Source organism: Lepisosteus oculatus, chromosome 13, assembly GCF_040954835.1.
Source record: "Lepisosteus oculatus isolate fLepOcu1 chromosome 13, fLepOcu1.hap2, whole genome shotgun sequence".
Lineage (NCBI taxonomy): Eukaryota > Metazoa > Chordata > Actinopteri > Semionotiformes > Lepisosteidae > Lepisosteus > Lepisosteus oculatus.
This window is the reverse complement of record NC_090708.1, coordinates 9,752,061-9,771,874: the sequence shown is the minus strand read 5'-3', so window position 1 is coordinate 9,771,874 and position 19,814 is coordinate 9,752,061. Positions and strand designations below refer to the sequence as shown.

The following is a 19,814-nucleotide window of genomic DNA, read 5'->3' as shown; positions in this document are numbered from 1 at the left end:
TCTAAAGTAAGGCAAGTCTTGTGGTACCAGAATCTTATTTTTCTAATTTAATATATATTTCTAAAAGCAATTATTCAGTTATATTTACAGTAAGTGAATAGTCACTAACAAGATTTACTAAAGGCAACGTGTGTAAAGATAAATTTGTAAAGGGGCCTACAGTATAAACTATTTTAAAGGATCCAATACTAAAAAACATGAATTTACATGATAATTAGCAAAGCATTTTGTTTATTGCTCTACAAAATTTATCACAACTGACCAGTTTTTTTTTCCTTTTCACTAAAAAGTGTATTTGCATAAAAGGATGATAAAAAACATTTTTCTTCATAGTATTTCTAAACATATCCTACCCCCCAAAATCTTGTGATTTTATAACGTTTTTCCATTTTGTTGTCCAAACACTATAATAAACAAAAGACAAGCGGCATTTGTAACTAGACATGGAGCGAATCTGCCTCGTTGTCATTTGAAAGGATATGTTCTGGCAGACCTTGTGCACTTTGGTTCCAAGTTCTTCTTTGGTAAGAGGAGGGAAATAGTATAGTTGTTATTTCAAGCGTCTCCAAAAATACAGAGTGGGGTTGCAGCTTGAACTGTGAGAAAGCCTTCAGGGCCTCTATGATTCTCTTCTCTAGGAATTTATTCATTTCTCTCAGCTTAGGGTCTTGTTCCCTCTTTTCATCTTCTTATCCGTTGATAATCACTAAAACAGAAACCAATGTGTAACTGCAACTGAAGAAGTCTTCTCTCAACAATCTCTCACCAGCCCTGCCTGTAACATTGAATCCAAAATCAATCTAAATTCAACAGAATATCATGTCTGTGTTAATCAAGGGTCTGTGGACTAAAGAGTACTTTTCTTAGTGTTCACATTTCTCAGTTCTCAGAGTTACATAATTTAACATAATTATGTAGGTCAACAGTTAAATTGATCACAATGGAATTGGTCCATATCTTTTGAACCCGGGATTTAATGTTAACCTTCAAAACATGCTGAGGAATTAATGTTAAATATCTGGATATTAATATTTTTTATATATCTTATACTATGTACAAATAGCAAGTAAGTTTTCTGCATGAAAGAACAGCAAGATCTCATGCATGAAACCCACGTTACTATGGTTGTGTTTACATGGTACTTATTCTGGTAAGTATTTCACAATCTGAAGAACATGACTGTGAACACCAGGAAGAGCCAAGTGGCAAGAGGAATCAGGAGAGCTGACTGCTAAAAAATAGACCAGTGTGTTTCAGAGAAATTAAGTTCCCACTCACAATGTTTCGGTGTGCTTAGGGATTTTCGTAGTCTGTGATTTGGCCAGCTATTATCATCCTGCAGATGTTTGCTCACACTCAGTGATATTCAAATGCATGGGGCTAACATACTGTTGTAGGAAAAAAAAACCATGAAATGGTGTCAAAACGTCACTTACCTTATTTCTTTTGGTTTTCTCCTAGTACTGATACAAGAATTTTTAACATGGACTTTATTATCTCTAATCCCTAACTTGCACATCTTGAGTTAATGAGTTGTTTTGAGTTGCTGTTTTTAGATCTGTAATGTAATATTAGTGCTTCCCAATGGTCATCTCAAACTGAAAGATAAAACTCCTTCTGTAAGTTATTAGAATTGAAGTAAAATTGCACAGAATTTAAATCATTACACGGAAGTATTTAGTGACTGCTTAGTTTTTCTGATGCAACTTTTACAGAAAATTATCATTACAAAATTATAAAAACATTATCTTTTTTATTTCATCCTTCAGGTAAGCTTCAGCTTTGCTGAATGTCACAACAGTAGTCTGTAGTCTGTAAAGAAGATCTGTTATTCTTTTCATTTTTTTAACTTGAAAGATTTAGCTTTCGAGTAGTTTTTGTGTATGCAAGTAAACAACTTATACGTACTGTATAGTTTTTACGTTTTGTTCTTAAATCATTTTGACTCGGCAGCACTCAAAGTGATTGTACCAGTCAGTGCTGGATGTTCTCCAGCTCTGGTACATTCACTAAAGAGTGTAAGATAATTCAAGAACTTTATTTATGCATTTCATCAGCATAAATGTTCTTCTGGCGTAAGATCAAAAGGATGGAAAAAATCAGAAAAAGGATCTTCCTTAATGAAAGTTATTTCTTCTCCTTTTATTCCCTTCCTCAGGGTCATACGCCTCTGTGTGATTAAGGAATGTGCGTAAGACTTTTGTCTCTAAAGAGACATGTGAATCCTAAGTGCAGTACAGGAAACTAGAAAAAACCTTGAAGTAAGTCTAGGAATCTTAAAATGCTCACAGTACACACAGTTTTTTTTTCCACGAAGAAACAGAATTCAAATAAAAAGCACAAAAATAAAATTGGTCCTGAAAAATGACACCTGTCTTGTGACCTAACTCCTGTTTAGCAAATGGAGATTCTTTGCAAATGCATTTGACACAATGTTTTTTAGTCAAGGATTCCTCTGTTTGATTCTTCAAACAGGAGGTTTGATGGTTTGATGTTTTTTTTAAGTTCGTGATGTGAATTTAATGCCTAGTCTGATGGAATTGAATTGTTATACTCTCCACATTTCCGTTTTCCAGGTGGTGTTTCCTTGGTGATACAAATAACAAAAGTTGCAAGATGTTGACAGAAGATAAGTTGCAGGATTTATTTCATATACTGTAGTGTAGGGTATTTCACACCACTACTCATAATTTTGTGGATGATGGGGAACGAGGAGTAAAATTGCAATATATAGAACTATCAATGAAGATGATGCAATATTACTTGGAAAATGAAATGGCATTTTAATCAAATTAGATTTCACAATTCTTAACCTGTCTTCACAGCCTTTCTTTAGTAAGCAGAATAATGGCAAAATATTTCATGCTGCTGCCAAGATTCGGTAATGAATAGAAAGCACATCCTAAGTTATGTTAGGTGCAAACCAATGAACTGACATTAAGATTTGTTAAAAACAGCTAAGTCGCTCTCTCTTTGTTCTATATACTTACAGCTTAATAAATTGAAGTGTCAGCCAAAACATTGATTTAATAAATTATAGAATATGAAGAGAGGGTTACTTACTATTTTTTAAAATAATGGTATAGTACTGCCTAGTACCATACATTATTTAAAATTTGTTGAAAGGTGAGCCTCAATATTTATGATTTTTTTAGATTTATATTTTTAGTATTAACAAAAAGTGCTGGATGGACAAGACAAGGCCCCCTGTCTATTCCTAAAGTAATTGCTCTACAGGAAGCAGCAGTTATTTCCCCCTGCTGTGCTTGACTACAATGAGCCTGCACTTGCCTTAATTCATTGGTAATGCTGTTACATGTATCGAACTCTTCCACACACACTGCCAGCTGTCATGTCTTTCTATAATAACTTTAACATATTTTATTCCATATGCAGTTCAGTTGTTTTAATCATGATGGTGTAGTTCCCTGATGACTCTTCATCTTTTCCTGCTTTGGACTAGTTATGTGACATTCCTTGTCCTGGACAGATTTGGCATGAGCACTAATTTACAGAATCTCTAGTTATTGAAGGAGCCACACAAAATCTGCCTGACTAGGGCTCTTTAGAACCAGGCCTAATGATCACAGGCAAAAAGCTAAAGATATTTAGTAAACTTACTGTACTTTACAATGACATTGAGCATTAGTATAGTAATAGAGTACTAAAGCATTGTAGTAAAGCTATCAAGTTGTGTTCCATTTATATCATATATCATTTATATAATATAGTTTATGTAGTTTACAGTATGTCTATACAGTACATGCCCGTTTGTTCCAGAAGAGATTGTTTTTTATTGTTGTTTGTTTTGCTGAACTCAGATAGGTTCCAACATTTCCAGATGATACTTGTAGGTATCCTGTAAATGAGTGACATGGCTCTGAAATAATTTCTCATTTTAATGATTTAATGCTTTTTAAATTATCAGAAAAATATTTTTCCATGTATATCCCTTCCATCTTCTGGATGAGCTTTCTTTAAAATGGTAGCTGGGTTCAGCTATTTTTATTCCTTTTAGAGATAATACTTTACATTGTACTTTAAACTGTTGTCAAGTATCAAATCACACATGCATCTTCATCCTTGATATTCTATCGTATCTACCAGTAGTTATACCCCATTCACTGACTAGATAAAGATTACCTGAAATAACAAGTCTTTGTAATTTTAGTTTCCTGTTTTTCTCTTTAAATAAGCCCCAAGGTAGACTTATCACTGATCCTGCGAGTAAATGCAAGGGCTGAGTGAGTTATCTAAATTATCAACGGTAAAGCTTTTGCATAACATGATTTTGTTCTTGCAAATATGACAACTTGTTAGATTATTGTTCCTCCTTCTTTTTTTAATTTTAAGTAATCACTTGAAAAAGGTTTTTAACTCTTTCTTTCCTTCGGCTAAATCTGCTTACCTTAGCCTGTGTGGATTTTTGCTCTTTTACACAATTCTTTGAAATAACTGTCCACATTCCCAAAAAGCTAGCCAAGCATTTTTGATCTGTGAAACAATCTGCTTCTTGACTTTAAAACTTGGCTGTGGTGATTTGTTTCTTCTGGCTTTTCACGAGAACTGGAACAAAGTTCAGTTTAGCTACGGCATTCTGTTAATCCATATTGTACATTTCGATGTCAGTGCACTTACATTCTGTAAGCAAAATTAGAATTGAATTTCAGTTTGCTACTGCATTTGATTGTGCCTGCTCATTTTATATGCTTGTGGCCATTGATGTTTATTCTACTTCTGAGGACTGAGTTTCAAGAATGACATATTTTCAAGGATACTAAAAGGTCATGGCCCTTCGGTTTTGAAATTTCACAAGAACAGTGAAACAATGGGGAAACAAATTGTAGTGAGTAAAGGTGTCAGGAATGTGTAGCAGAAAAAATAAGCTTCTTCAAGTTTAAAATTGAGCGTTGCAATCTTAAGTGATGTACAGTATCTGTAATTAGGACATTTTTAGCAGCACTTTCAATAATGCACGGCAATTAAAATCACAATGACAACAAAAACTGTGGTACTCTTAAAGCAATCCTGAAAATAGGTGTGGATTTTTTTTTTTATAAGATTGTACTGTAGATCACTCTGTTAAAAAGGATTGCTTCCAGTCCTGGCTAAGACTTCAGTTTTAATTCTTAGAAACTATTACACTTTAGGGGCATGGAATTATATATTTTCTGTTTTGTATCATTAACACTGGATTCAAATTAGAGGATACTTTTTTGTGCTATTTGCAAACCTAACTCAAAAACATACTAGGGATTTCAACTCTTAATCTTTTTTATGGGGCTTTACAAAGATTATGAGGCTAAGATGTTACCTGCATTAGTGATTTTTTGTCCAAATGTCCAAACTACAGCAGTGAAAGGGTATATTTTGAATTTACTTGATGTGAAAAATTACTTGTTTGTAAATAGGTTGGCACTCTCATTGTCATTTAGAGCAGGAAATGCAATATAAACATCAAGCTGATATTCCTGAACGCTGATATTCAAAGACATCAGTATTTGTTTCAAGCGTGTCTGGGTTAAGTAGCCCTAGTTCTTGCTCTGAGCTAATTATTATAGTGCAGATGTGTTCAAGGTGGAATAATAGTGGACTTGTAATCTTGTAACAAATTTGTCAAAGTTCATTGCTACATCGCATCAAATTATTGTTTCCACTAAATTAAAAAATACACTGTAAATGCCATATCAGAATGTTCACTGTAACCCTTTGAGTAATTACTGACTTTAATGTAGCTCTAATTACATTCTAATATACAAGAATATGGACCAATCTAGGGGGTTCGCAAACATTTTCTTGCCCCTGTATATCTCACAGCCCCAAACGGTCTCTGTTCATGGATGTTCCCTTTCTTAGCACTTAGCACAAAACTGATTTTACAATTGAACGTACACTTTGGCTTGTGGCTATAGGCCCTACTGAATGATCAGATTTGGCATTTTTTGCTCCTGTACATAAATGTTTAACAACACAGTATTCTTTCAGGCGGCTAGTAATGTTAGAAGCCGTTTTATTCTGCTATGTGGTCAAGTACCTTGCGGCAGGCTCTGGTGTCACAAACTGTTATCTGTATTTAAATACTCACAAAAACACTATTTTGTAACCTTGTGCGATTTTGTGTTCAAGGCCATGATTGGTATCTCAAGATCCACAAACATGGCTGACTAGTGAAACTAGTCACTTTCTTCAAGTGACTGATAAAGTGATCGCTTCAGTTCATTTCACTTTACATACTGTACATTAAGGGTGTTGTGCTTCACTGCTTTACCCTTTTCTCTTAAAAAAACAAACAAAACAGGTGTGTATCTACCTATTCACACAATTTTGTGCTTTCAAGTGTTGACCCCTGTCATCTTTGTATTTTCTGATGGGTCAGTATTGTGTTGAGAACACTTTTTATTCATATTAATTACTTTAAACACACGCAGACAAACAAATTCTTTGTCAGAGGATTAATTATTTACATTTTCCTGACCAGTTCATGTGAACAATAATTAACCCATCTGAATCTGCTTCTGTTTAATTCTGGGATTATTTGTGCTTCTTTCTGTGCTTACTGTATAGCTACTTCTTTGTCATAGCCATTTTTCTCATGAGGAATTTCAAAAACAAGATCAAGAAAGAACAGAATGGATTTCACGCAACCCTGCGGGAGGCTACCGAAGGCAGTGATTCTCTTGATATAAAGGGTGACCTCGCATTAAATGCTGACTGAGATTTCAAAGGAACGCAGTCAGTGGAATAGATCTGTTGTAGGATATGAAGAATAGTATTTGCCTTGAAAGGATTTTCCCCAAAGTTTAACAGGACACTTAAGATCTTTGTTACTAATATCCCCTTAATTAAAAAAAATACTGTATGTTTTGATCATTTGTAGTTACCTTGGATTAATGGCACATCGATCGTGGCACACTTTTGTTGCTCAAAGCAGCATTTGACACACATCACTTTGCTCTGCCAGAGGTACTCCTTGCTGACCCTATAATGCTGAAGGGTGTTGTGGTTTTTGTTCTGACCTTTTAACTGCCTAATTAAAACAACTGTTTGCCCGTTGTTAAGACATGGTTACTCCGCTCCAGTCCTTGAGTGCTATAACGTAAACCAGGCTTTCATTCCACCTTAGAAATGTCATCTAATTACTGTTTAACTGGACTAATTTAACACCTTTCCCCAACACTTCAGGTGCTAGTGGTATAAAGACCACTGGGATTGTATTTGTGTCCAACTGTGTTGTGTTGTTGATGATTTAAATAAACTTAACAGGCTTCTTGGGCCGTGGTTGTGCTACAAGAAAAGCTGCGCCCACCCTTATCACTACCCTGCCATGTGACAAAGTCTATTTCATTCATAGAATTTGCTTTGACTTTGCCAACGACTTCACACTTAGTCATGTGGCAGATTGCTGATTTTCTGTTCAAGCATTTAGAGCCAAAATCAGTGTGAACTCTTGGTAACCGTCCATATGACATACATACGATCTTGAATTCCACATTAGAAAAATGTGTCAGTTTATTGACAGCATAACATAGAAACACAGATGTTCAATAACTACTGACAAAACTGGAAAAAATCTTTAATCAAATGTGTCCATTTTTGCCTGGCCTTAGTGGAGATGTTAAATTGTGAAGGGTAGTGATCTGGTATAGATTTTTTAAATAATGTTTTACACCCAATAAGTAGCATTTATAGCACTGATAGCAATTTCTGTGCTCTTGTTTAATATCGAGCAGGGACCACATTTTTAATATATCCTTACTCATTTGAACTGTAATGCAATCATTAATCTGAAAAATTCTTTCAACATGAAATTAAAAAAAACAGCTTAAAATTAAAAGCTGTCAGTAGCATTGATGAATATTACAGTTGTTTAATGGTTTAAGTGAATACAGTGAAATGTGTTGATAAAATTGGTAAAAGGCCAAAGTTTTTTAACAATAGATTTCTTTATCAAAGTGTTAGATCTACAGTAGATTTTAGCTTAAAAGGAAGAAGTATAAAATCCACCTAAATATGAGACACATTTCTTGATTCCCATAATCATGAAGAAGATTAAGCTTTGATAGGTTTTGAGTGGTGAAGGGACTGTGCTTAAGATACCTGTACAAATCACAAACTTGTAGAAGGAGACCTGAAGAGCATACCAGCTTTTTTCACAGTGGGTGGGTATGCCATTATTACACTGGGCGTATAGTGTGAAATGCCTTGTACTCCATTCTGTAAATACAAGTTGTGATTGTAATTGTTTCTTTGTCTACGAAACCACATCACATAAACAGTGTGTGATTAATTGGAAACTTTGCTGAGACTTTCTCAGATATTTTTCCATTGTCAGCTAAACAGCAACACCTTTGAAACCATACTGTCCTATTTAGGAATTTAGCTATTGATGATGTACTTTAATAATTGTTAGCAACTTGGTCAACTTTTTTTATAATCATATAATTTTTAAGACTTTTATAGTCTTCAATGTTAAGTCCAAATATATATTTTGTTTTCTGTGTGAAATGTCTAAATCAAGCATTTTTAAAAAGTGTTTAAATCATATTTAGGGAAATATCACTGTAGTTTCCATAGTAACTTGAAACAAAGTATAAATTAATCAACCTTGAAACTCCCGTTTCTGTTAAGAGGCTTGTTGAGACTGCTGTCATATTAGTGGGGGATTCTCTCTCACAAATGAACACAAGGAAATCAGAAGTGCAGACTAACCTATTTCTTTGTGTTCAGGAGTGAAGGTTAAAAAAAGACAGCCTGGTCATATCTGGGGTCTCCGTTCATTCTACAGAGTTGCTGTCGTTATTCGTGTTAAGTAGCAAGTGCGATCTCAAATTTGCAAGGAGATTGTTGATTGCTAATTTATAATAAATTTTTGTCTACTAAGATCTGATTATATAATGGTGTGAATGTATATAAACCCTAAATGAATATTGTAGCTCTTACTTTGCACATTAGTAAAAAAAAATGTAATCTTTTTTTTTTTACTTCAGTTAATGCCAGCTTTCTGATTTCTGATTTTTGACTTTCAACTACTGTAGTTACAATTGGGAATCTAAATCATCCCTGAGCATATTCGTGTATCACCTTCTCTCTATACTGTTTTCTAAACAGAATTACATTTTACAATGGAACTACTAGTATTTTTCTTGTTGACGTTAATAATAATACAGACAGTAGTCAGTAACATGTATTGTTATCACCCTATAATTTGCATTTATCTTTGAAGTTGTTCCATTTTTTTAAAGATTTTCTAAATGTTTCCTCTTGTTTTTATGGTGTCAGTTAGAGAGCGACATTATTTCAGTGATTCACGTACAAAACAATTTTAATTGTACTATGTATGTTCATTTGTATCCATACATTTTATTATGCTCTTATATACTGTATACAGTATATAAAGCCCGTGTCACAATCAGCTTGCTTCCTTCCTGTTTTCAGGAAATCTATAATGTATGAAACTAAGAGCTCTGTGAAAGCAACATTCCTGTCAAGGCAGTAAAGCAACACATTTCTGCTTAATGCTTAATAACCATTTCACAATAATTTAGTTCCTAGTATGTTTTTCTGTATAATCTGCATAGTGTTCCATTATGAAAACATCATAATTAATAATTACATACAACTGTAAAGAGGCATTAATAGAAGCAATGCCCTTCCTTTCAAACAATTCTAATGGGAGGTTAGGGCAGTTAAACTGTGCTCTGTTGTCTTTCACGTCAACGGGCACAGATTGCTCATATTTCAGAGAACAGCAAACTGCGAAATCCTTTGAACTGCAAGTATTAAAAGCCACAGCCATGGATGTTACTGAAAAGTCATTCTGAATCTAAATCCGCAAAGGCTCAAGACCTGGAAAAGCAGCATACGGTGTATGAGACAAACAGAAAGTTATATCAAATAGAATAAAGTCATTTGCCGTTTTTAAACAGTGTAGTGTAGAATATTTTTTAACTCCTAACATTATATTTTCAGTATGATGTACTGTACATATTGCATCCTTGAAAGTAAGTTTTCTCCTTCAATTTGGAGCAGGGGACAAACTACAAAATTGTGATAGAGAAGATTTGATTTGGTGACACAGCAGTAGCTCATGTACTGTATATGCAGGGCCCTGAAAACTATTGCAACTGTTCTTATGGTATCCCAGTTTGTGAAATTACAAAATTAGGTTTATGCATTTTTAAACTTAAGTATTTAGACCAAGGAGCTGAATATATGTTGGAACAAATTTGGCAACAATTATGCCACAATTGTTTTTGTTTAAATGTCTAGCAGCTTTGCACACCAGCATGGAGCTGGTTTTGCCCATTCTGCTTGACAGAGTTGCTCAGGTTCTCTCAAGTTTCTTTCAAATCCCTTCTGAACAGCAGTTTTCAGGTCATTCCACAGATTCGCAATAGAATTGAAGTCAAGGTTTTGACTTGGCTACTCAACTGTTCTCACTTTACTAATACGTAAACCACTCCAGTGTAGCTTTGATTATTAGTTTTTGATCACTGTCCATCTGAAAGGTGAATTTTCTCTCCAGTTTTAAGTCTTACCAGTTTAGTCTTACCTCTAGTATTTTCAGTTATTTAAACAGTGATATGATTGAATTATTTTAGTTTTTTTTAAGTATCCTGGAGATTATGGTGATTTCCTTTTCCTTACATTTGCACCCAGGTGTTATGAAAATGTCCTAAAAACTGAGATTAAGATTGTTAATTAGGATACGAGCCTCTTTAAACGCCAAAGCAAGTATACAGCTGTCCCACTTGCTTGCTCTCACCCTGTTTTTTCTGAAAGTAATGCCTAAGAAAGACACCAACTGTTATGCAATCTTATCTCTCTACTCTTTAAAAAATATCAATTGATTGGCTAATGTTGTAACAATTAGACCTTGGTTCTTGATTTATAATAGCACGTTTTTTTATTTTTATATTTTTGAATCAAATTATGCCTTTGTATGCCTTAAGGCTCAAGAAAAATAAAGAGCAGCTTCTGGGACCACATTGTCTTTTGCATTGCAAATTAATTTAATTTGGATTGTGGTTTAACTGAAGGGAAAACTGTTAAGTGTGTTTTTGTCTGATGTTTTTAATTTTCACCTTAAAATAACCCGTTTTATAGAGACTTAGTTGCAAACACCAATATTGTTATTTTTCATCTAATGCCAAAACAACAGTCAGGTTAAATACATCAGCAAAAAGGCTTGAAACACAAATGCAGTACTTCGTTTCTCTACCATGACTATTGAGTTTAATGTAGCTATTGCTATGCTGCTTCTTTTGGACACAATATCAGCAACCACAAAGTCTTGGCTTTCCTACTAATAATTTTTGGTAAATAATTGAAAGTCCAGAGTCAATGCTATCTTTCATGTCACCACTGCATGCAGTTTTTGAAATATACTGTACTGCAATACATATTTTTGTCTGTTTGCATAGAGAGCTCCGTGAAACATTGCAACTTTAAGAGCTGAACAGTACAAATGTGAATCACAGCTCAAAAACGGTTTTGGTGTCCATTCAATTAAGATCCTGCAATTTAATACAAGCAACAAGAAAATTAGCAAAGATCATTAGGGGTCAGAGCTGACTTAAACACACTGTGCTTGCCCTCAGTCCAATGAAAAACCATGTGACCTAAATTTATTTCACCTCAGGTGGCCAGTTGTTTGTTTAGTGTTCTGAGTAAACATTTAGTGAAACATAGGAAGCTAAAAGAAAATGCATTGTGCTGGAACAGAATCCCTAGGCATCTACAGCCCTCTAGTGGGCAAATTAATTGCATTTCTTCTCCTTTTCTCCTTTTTTGTTATACTCTACATTGAACACAGCAGTAGTTTGTTATTGTGTTGTTGTTTTTTTCCGTGCATCAGACATTTATAAAAATCATAGTTAAAAAAGTAATATTCACTGTGATGGTGAAGTCAGCACTGTGTTACTTAACATATTATTCATAATGATTGGATAACACATTTGTTATGTTTCTTGTTATAATTCTTGTTACCACTGTTACTCTCTCTGGTATGCTAGAATGATTATCTAATTCAGCAGTTTCTTTACCTCTGAGGGCATATTTTTGTCACCTGGTGCTAGATATAAAGCTAATTACACTTGTCCGAATAAAGGTTCTTCTCTCACGCTCCTGCAATGACAGGCATACAAAACAATTGACCTTAGAAAAAAGCTTGCATCGGGCTGCAAGTTCTTGAACATCAAATAATAAGAGTGTTTTAAACATGATTAATGTATTCTTCTTCAAATAGAACCCACCCACAAGGAATGGTAAGGTAGCAGCATGGAGCAGTGGTTAGGATTCTGGATTCTATCACATTGCTGTGGTACTCCTGACACAGGTTCTTCTCTCAGAAGGGCACTATTATAAATGAGAATGTGTTCTCCATTACTTGGTAAATCAAAAGCATGAAAAAAAATGCCCTTGTAGATTTTTGGTACGTCATTTATTTTTTTTGTGATAGGCGAGAATTCTTCTCCCTCTATGACGACAGTTGAGACAAGTTAAATCTCCAGCTGGAGTGCTACAATAGTGATACAAATCCAAGGTTTTGGTTAGCCAGTGTATAACAGAACCTCACATCTTATTAGTTTGGTGCTCAATAAGCATTTAAGAGGTTCCTGAGAAAATGACTTGAAGGACAGATCACATCAAACTGACTACTCCAGTGCTGGTTTGAAAGCTTTCATTGTATTTTCACACACCAGCTGAGAAAAGCTTTACTTGTTCCACCTGAACTATCATATCTGCAGAGTCTTTAAGTATATATATATGTATGTTTTCTAAAGTAAGATAAATCATGTGTGTGATATGTAAACTTTTAGTAATGAACTTAAAGAATAGATTTTACAATGTCAGTGTGGGAACCCTTTTCCTTAATAAAATGTCTAGCTACTCTGCCTGCATTTTAGACAGCTTTATGTATCATTGTCCTGTTACCAGGGTTGTTTTTCCTAATTGTGATGCCTGTTATTCTCATTAATACAGAGAAATTGGAAGCGTGTACAGATTGCTTCTCAGAAGAGAACTGGGAATGGATTTATGTTGGTGGATAACTGTATTGCTGCCTCAGCGAACTTTGACCGATAAATGCTTTATGCCTGTGAAGACTATAAATTTCAGTGCAAATATACCCTGCAATACCTTTGGCATTGAACAACCACAAGGTTCAGTAATTGATGTGGTTCGGTAATCATACAAGTGTCATTTAATCATCTAACCCTGTAACGCAGCACAAAGGTCATGAATAAAATCAAGTACTGCTGTTGCTGTTTACATGCTGTGGTAGTGTATGGAAATACAGTCGTTTTGCTCAAAGCTTTGCCAATAAACTATATCCCTTGGCAGCCAATTATAACAAAATGCCACTCCATGACTGTAGCTGTAGTTATCTTCCTGTGGAACTTGTATGTACTATATAATATATGTAGGAGTAACCAATGCAAAACCGCTTTGAAACTATGTTATGTTTAATTTTGAAACTGTGAATAACACTGAATGAATTAGATGATACCTTAGAAATCTGAAGTAAAAGAGTGAGCAAAATAAGTGAACTTTTGTTTTTGCTATCAGCATACAGATGTTGTTTAATTTATCTCCAAAGTGCAACATTGGCAATAGCAGCAGAATTTGTTGCTGGAGATAGAAATGTAATCTTTTTTTAATATGGCACACTTCATGCCATGTCACATAGTTCACAGAACTCTGCACAATGGTAAAATATAAATTGTTGCAAAAATAAATGTTAAAAATAACTAAATAGATAAAATGATTAATAAGACTGTAACATGCAAATACAAAATCAGAAAGCCCGATTATAAAAATAGGTCTTAAGCCTAGATTTTAAAATAGCCTTTTTGGGTGAACCTCTGACATGATCTGGCAGGGAATACCACAACCACAAAGCCCTCACACGAAAATTTACTTCTCCTTTCCTTCTAAACATCACCCTTGGAGCACCATGGTCAGTCAACCTCGAAGCATGCCAAGGTTGCTACCCAGACATAACTCAGACTACAACTTTGGTGCCATCACATTTAGTTTTTTCAGTGTAAGTAATAGGATTTTAAAATCAGTTCTATTTGTCACTGGAGCCAGTGTAGAGATGTCAAAACAGGAGTTGCATTGGCACTTTTTTTAATAAGTTTTTTTTGTTGTTTTTTCAAACAGGATCTAGTCATCATAATGCTAGCTTGTAAATCTAGCAAAAAGTCCATTATGGATTAAATTAAAGCACGGTCTGCTTTTTCAATAAGACAAAGAAAATATTTAACTTTGGCAACATTTCAATATATAATATATATTTTTACAGTTTTTAATGTGTGATTCAAAACTTAATGTACAGCCAAAATAACACAGCTTTATCACATCAGTTTCTTAAAGTGACTATTAACTATTAACAGGTATGTTTGGAAAAGTCAAATTGTTTGTGAGAATCTGCAAACAAGACTCTAGAATATTTTGGGATATCCAAGTTTTGATGTCAGTATACACTCAAGTAAGAACAATGTTGAGGTGCAGTCATTGGATTTTAAAGACGTATTATTATGTCATTATCAGCACACAAGTGAACATCAACACAGATTATAAATAATATGATCTAGAAGTAACATATAAAGAGAATAAAACTGAACAAAGAACAGAATCCCAAGGGACAACACAGGTAATATTTGCTAGACTTGGACTCAATGAAACAAAAATCTCTGATTGAAAGATAGTTTAGGACCAACTATATTGTCGTGAGCTAATGTATCAGAGCACCACTAAGGTTCAGAAAAACCAGAATGGAAATGGAAAGAGCATCTTAATCTATATGATTCAGAAGATCATGTGTTACTCTATCCAGGGCTGTTTCTGTGCTGTAATTGGAATGAAACCCAGATTGAAATTTTTGAAACAATTGTAAGGATTCTAGAGTTTATTCAGCTGTATTAACATCTCAATTTACAAAGACATTTGATAGAAAAGTGAAGATCCTAAATGGATTTAAATCTGTTCAGAGTTGAACTGTGAAAAGTTAGGTTTTTCAATAAAAGAACCAATTTTATGAGACCAGAACTAATTGTTTTCAGTGATGACTGCAAGAAAATCATCACAATAGTGACCAAGAACATCCTTCAGAAACTTTGCTGGAATATGATCTAAAAGGTCTAAACTAAAAGGTTGGGGTTTAATTTTCATTATTGTCATAAAACTATGGAGTGATTTAAAAAATATCTCTCATAACTCTTTCTGCTAATCTGTCTAGCAGATTGCATTCTGGGCCATTAAATGGAATTTGTGCACTAACAGCCTTAGGTTTACTTGGAAAGTAATTAAGAAATTCTTTACACCTAGACAGGTGAAGGCACTTCTGAATTACTAACAGGAGACAATGGTTTTGACAGCTTATCTATTGTTGACAAGAGCACCATGGCCAATTACCACACCTCAGTGTCATGATCAGTACAGTATTTAACTTTGTGATCTTTTGCTTTGGTTCCAATTCTTTTCAATTGACAGATGATGTTCCCCCAAAAATGCCATATAGGAGAAACTAATTACAATTATGAGGCAGCAGTGTTAACAGTAAATCAGGCAAATGTAGTTTATTTTGACCTGGGAAGAAATACCACAATAAAAATATGCTCTTAATACTAATAAGTTATATTCCTGCATGTCAGGTTTGAAGGCCTTCAGTCAGGATGTAAGCCATCCTCCCTCTTAAGAATGGTCTGTGACTTTTGTGTTGTGAGGATGGCTGTAGAAATGTTTTAATCAGATACCCATTTCCTCCCTCACTCCTCTGAAGGCACATGTAGTCCTTTGCTCAGCAGAGTCATTTGAGGTCAATTACTGACTGTAGGTTCAAGATGTTTACTGAACAACAAAAAACATTTGTTCTTTGAAACAGGAAAAAATGTCTTTACCCCTTATGACCTATCTAAGCCCTAAACTGTCGTGAATATTTATTTCTAACTCAAGTCCATCCAGCAAGATTTTTTTTTTCTCAATATTCCATTCACAAGCAGATTGCATTCAGAATTCAATTTGAAAGATGTATCAGTCCTGAAAAAATGTATGTAAGAAAAAAAATTAAGTGGTTCTGTTTTCTCCCTCATTTTCTGCCACTCAAGTGTGATAACAACACACTGATGGGGAAAAAACACTTTTTCCACAATCTGCTTTCAGTTTTTCTCTTCCCTTGGTATTTATAGGCAAACACTATTTCCATAGTAATAAGAAAACACTTAAGTGCCCACTTATGTTGCTTTCATTTCAAAATGACAGGCATTGCAGAGCCTTTTGCTCCCACTCCTATGCTTTTCAATTTTTAACAATATTTTCCTTTCTGTTGGTTTGACGAAGCACTGTAATATTTTAATGATGATTTCATATGGAGTAGCTTTTCTCTGATACCAGCTTTAGAGAACTTCAATCAAACATCATGGCAATATGTATTGGCCAAATGAGATTACTGTAATGCCCTCTGCACTAAATTCAATATATATATATATGAAAAAAGAACAAAACGTCAGAAATGAATACTATCTACACAGTTGTTAAAGATGCTGTTTGATTTCTCATTCTCAGCCCTGTCTAACAGAATACTTGCTTGTTAACCCACAGAATACCCTGGAGACATGTAACATCTGTATGAAGCCAATCATGGAACGCATCCTGCGAGCCACAGGCAAGGCCTACCACCCACACTGCTTCACCTGTGTGGTGTGCCACCGCAGCCTGGACGGAATCCCCTTCACTGTTGACGCAGGGAACCACATCCACTGCATTGAGGACTTCCACAAGTGAGACTTTCCCCCCTTAATTCTTGGCCTTTGGTCTCCAACTCTTTCTGGAAATGTGTCTGCGCACTTGTTTTTGTTTGTACAGTACGATTGCTTTTTACGTTGAGCGTCCAGCGCGCTGAATTTGTGGAGTTTATTCCTTGACTTGTCAGTGAATAAGCAGAAATGCGTAGAATGCAGGTGTTAGAGAAGTCAGTGGTCTCATACTGGCTGTAGAAATCGTTTTGGATGGCTTGGCTACAACCAGTCACTCCACTTCCCTGCGCTTTTTATTATTTTGCTTCTCCATTCACGAGGTCTGAGCCTCCTCCTCAACTCACCTCGTTTCCCATGAAGCCACAGGTGCAGAACACATCCTCACAATGATACAGACACCACAGTAATAAAGATAGGAAAGTATCACCTGCTTACAGCTATTACTTCAGCACACATTTCTACAACTCTTGTTTCTCACCTATTTCATGCAAAAGTAGTTCCCCAGGAAGTAACTGTCTAGATTGGGTGACATGCATACAGGCTGGCATAGGTCATCTTATTTCGTACTTTAACACTGCAGAATCAATTTAGTTTTCTTAAGGAATAAGCATAGAATGAGATCCCCATCATAACTAATCCATTTAGGTACTTACAAATCCAGGAAACTTACTCCATAGAAGCTATAACTCTGTAGAGTACTCTCTTTCAGCTGCACACGTTCCATGACCCATGCAGCAATACAGGTGACATGAGCATTGTCCAGACTGACTAAGATTCTTTTAGCTACCCTGCTGTTGCCATCAGTAGCATTGTAAGGAATGTTATAATTTGTTGTTTCGCAGACTAAACTTCAGAAATACATGTAATGAGTGTGCTTCCTTTTGTTGTTTATTCTGTAAGGTTTATTTCAAACAACTGAAAACACTTGTCAGTCTTACTTAGTAAAACCTAGGTTTATTTGAAACCTTTGAAGATTTTATTTTAATTTATTAAACATATGTCATTTCCATATTATCAGAAAAAAGAAAGATTTGCTTAGAATAAGCAGAACATGCTCTACACTAGTGAGTACTCTCTCAGGTAAGATCTAAATTATTTTTCGGTTGTAGCTTTATATGCTGAACATGAAACTATCCCACAATGGCCTACATATTTTTAAGGTTCATTTTTGGAAATCGAATTCTGTTTCAGAAATCTTCAGGAATCTTCCAGTGATGTCCACCTTAGTTTAAAAAAAACTGTATTCGGCTACTTAGCCTTCTGGCGGTGGCCTTCAATCTATCAAAAGTTGTATTTTGTCTTCAGCCAAGTACATGTTGTGCATTTCTGAATTGCTCAGGAGAGTTTATGTTCTCTTTATTTAGCTAGAAGGATCGTCTACATACAATTCCCATCTTGGAATTATCTTGCACATGTTTTATTTGGGGATTATTGCAGAAATATGTGTCTTTCATTTTGACAGTTTATGAATTCCCAATTGATTAATTGAAACGCTAATATAAATTGTATTCATAAATGAAGCTGTTGGAATAATTTCTAGGTATAATACATATGATTTGACTTTTTTCTGCTTGGAATCACATTTAACTCTTGCAATGAACACTTGTTAAACAATTGTGCTGTGAACATACTTGTAGGTTGGATCTCCTGTGGTCATGAGCAGCAGAAGTCCCTATTGCAACACCCCACCTTTTTTACCATTTAACATAGATACAGCTGATAAAGTGAGATTTCTGTGTTGCTTTTTAGGAAAAGCAGTTAATTGAATTGAAGAGCTGGTATAACTTTAGAACAAGTGAAAATGTTGTTTATTTGCTCTTTTTTCATATTAAAGGAAATTTAATATGTGAAAATTAGAACAATTCTTATTTTATGTGACTGTTTTAGTGTTTGTGGTTCAGTCTACATGTTAATTGACACTCTGACCAAGTCTGTTTTTTTAATGTGAAATTTGTAATGGTTTCTTATTGTGAAAACATTGCTTACAGTGAAGCACTTCACAGACTGTTTTTTATGTTCTTAATATGCATGTATCTCTTACAATTAACTACAGGGATCACACATATTTTGAGTTTTTAAATGTACAAATAATAAAATGTGTACCAGATTTTGTTTTGTGCAGGCTTTAGAGACTTTAACAAAGAGCAATGTTATGGGATTGGTGGTGCTACAGGATACTAATGTTAGATGGCCTTTTTGAACAAATGTGTCATTAAATTTGGGACCCATATAAAATGGACCATGAAAAACTTGTGCATATGGAAAGTATTCATTGGAGGATAATAAGATAACCTGTGCACACCAGATGGTGCTCAGAGTGCTCTTGGGGTGTAAATCACCAGGAAACCAGCCAAAACAACCTATAGAGTGCACTGCAATTGTCTATGGAAACGTTACTCATAGTGCCATTCGACAGTATGTGTACAAAACTGCATTCCTCCGCAGTCCAGTTTTCATGATGAAGTTAATTGGCCCACTTCTATAAGCACAGTGTATATTTCCCAAATAACGTAATCGTAGGCAGTTTGTTGTTTGTACCTAAGATTCTGTAACACTTCTCCACTTCAGGCACTGATAGTTCCCTGTAATAATAGGACTGATCCATTTTTCCCTTTGCTCATAGGAAATTCGCCCCTCGGTGCTCTGTGTGTAAGGAGCCCATCATGCCAGCCCCTGGCCAGGAGGAAACAGTTCGCATTGTGGCCTTAGACCGAGACTTCCACGTGCAGTGTTACCGCTGTGAGGTGCGTTCAAATTGCAAGGTTACCACTCTTCATCATGAGTGCACTGTATGTAGATAGCGTGGCACGTTGCTCTTTACCAATCCACAGAGTGATTTTTCCCATGTTTTTTTAAAGCCACTCTGATAGAAGAACGATATCACTTTGAAACCTACATCCTAATTTATTAGCAGGTGTAGGAAGTGACCTTAGATTCTAAGATTAAGGATAAAAACAGAGTTTGTTTTTTTTCCTTAAAAACAACTTTGTCCCCCATGGAGCTAACATACTGAACTTCTTTTTCTGTACTGTATCTGCTAATTCCATCTCAACC

At 35.0% G+C, this 19,814-nt stretch overlaps 1 protein-coding gene and 1 long non-coding RNA gene across 3 annotated transcripts in view; one reads left to right on the top strand and one right to left on the bottom strand.

Moving 5' to 3' along the window:
- lpp (LIM domain containing preferred translocation partner in lipoma) overlaps window positions 1–19,814 on the top strand; it is a 198,717-nt gene that overhangs the window by 172,552 nt on the left and 6,351 nt on the right. For both annotated transcript variants that reach the window (XM_006637649.3, XM_015361266.2), the window contains exons 9-10: window positions 16,606–16,784; window positions 19,384–19,504. In XM_006637649.3, the coding sequence (XP_006637712.1) occupies window positions 16,606–16,784; window positions 19,384–19,504 (300 nt within the window). The remainder of the gene's footprint in view (window positions 1–16,605; window positions 16,785–19,383; window positions 19,505–19,814) is intronic.
- Window positions 212–19,814, bottom strand: part of LOC138242287 (uncharacterized) — a 56,815-nt gene continuing 37,212 nt past the window's right edge. The window contains exon 2 of the long non-coding RNA XR_011191496.1: window positions 212–706. This is a non-coding gene — a long non-coding RNA (uncharacterized lncRNA). The remainder of the gene's footprint in view (window positions 707–19,814) is intronic.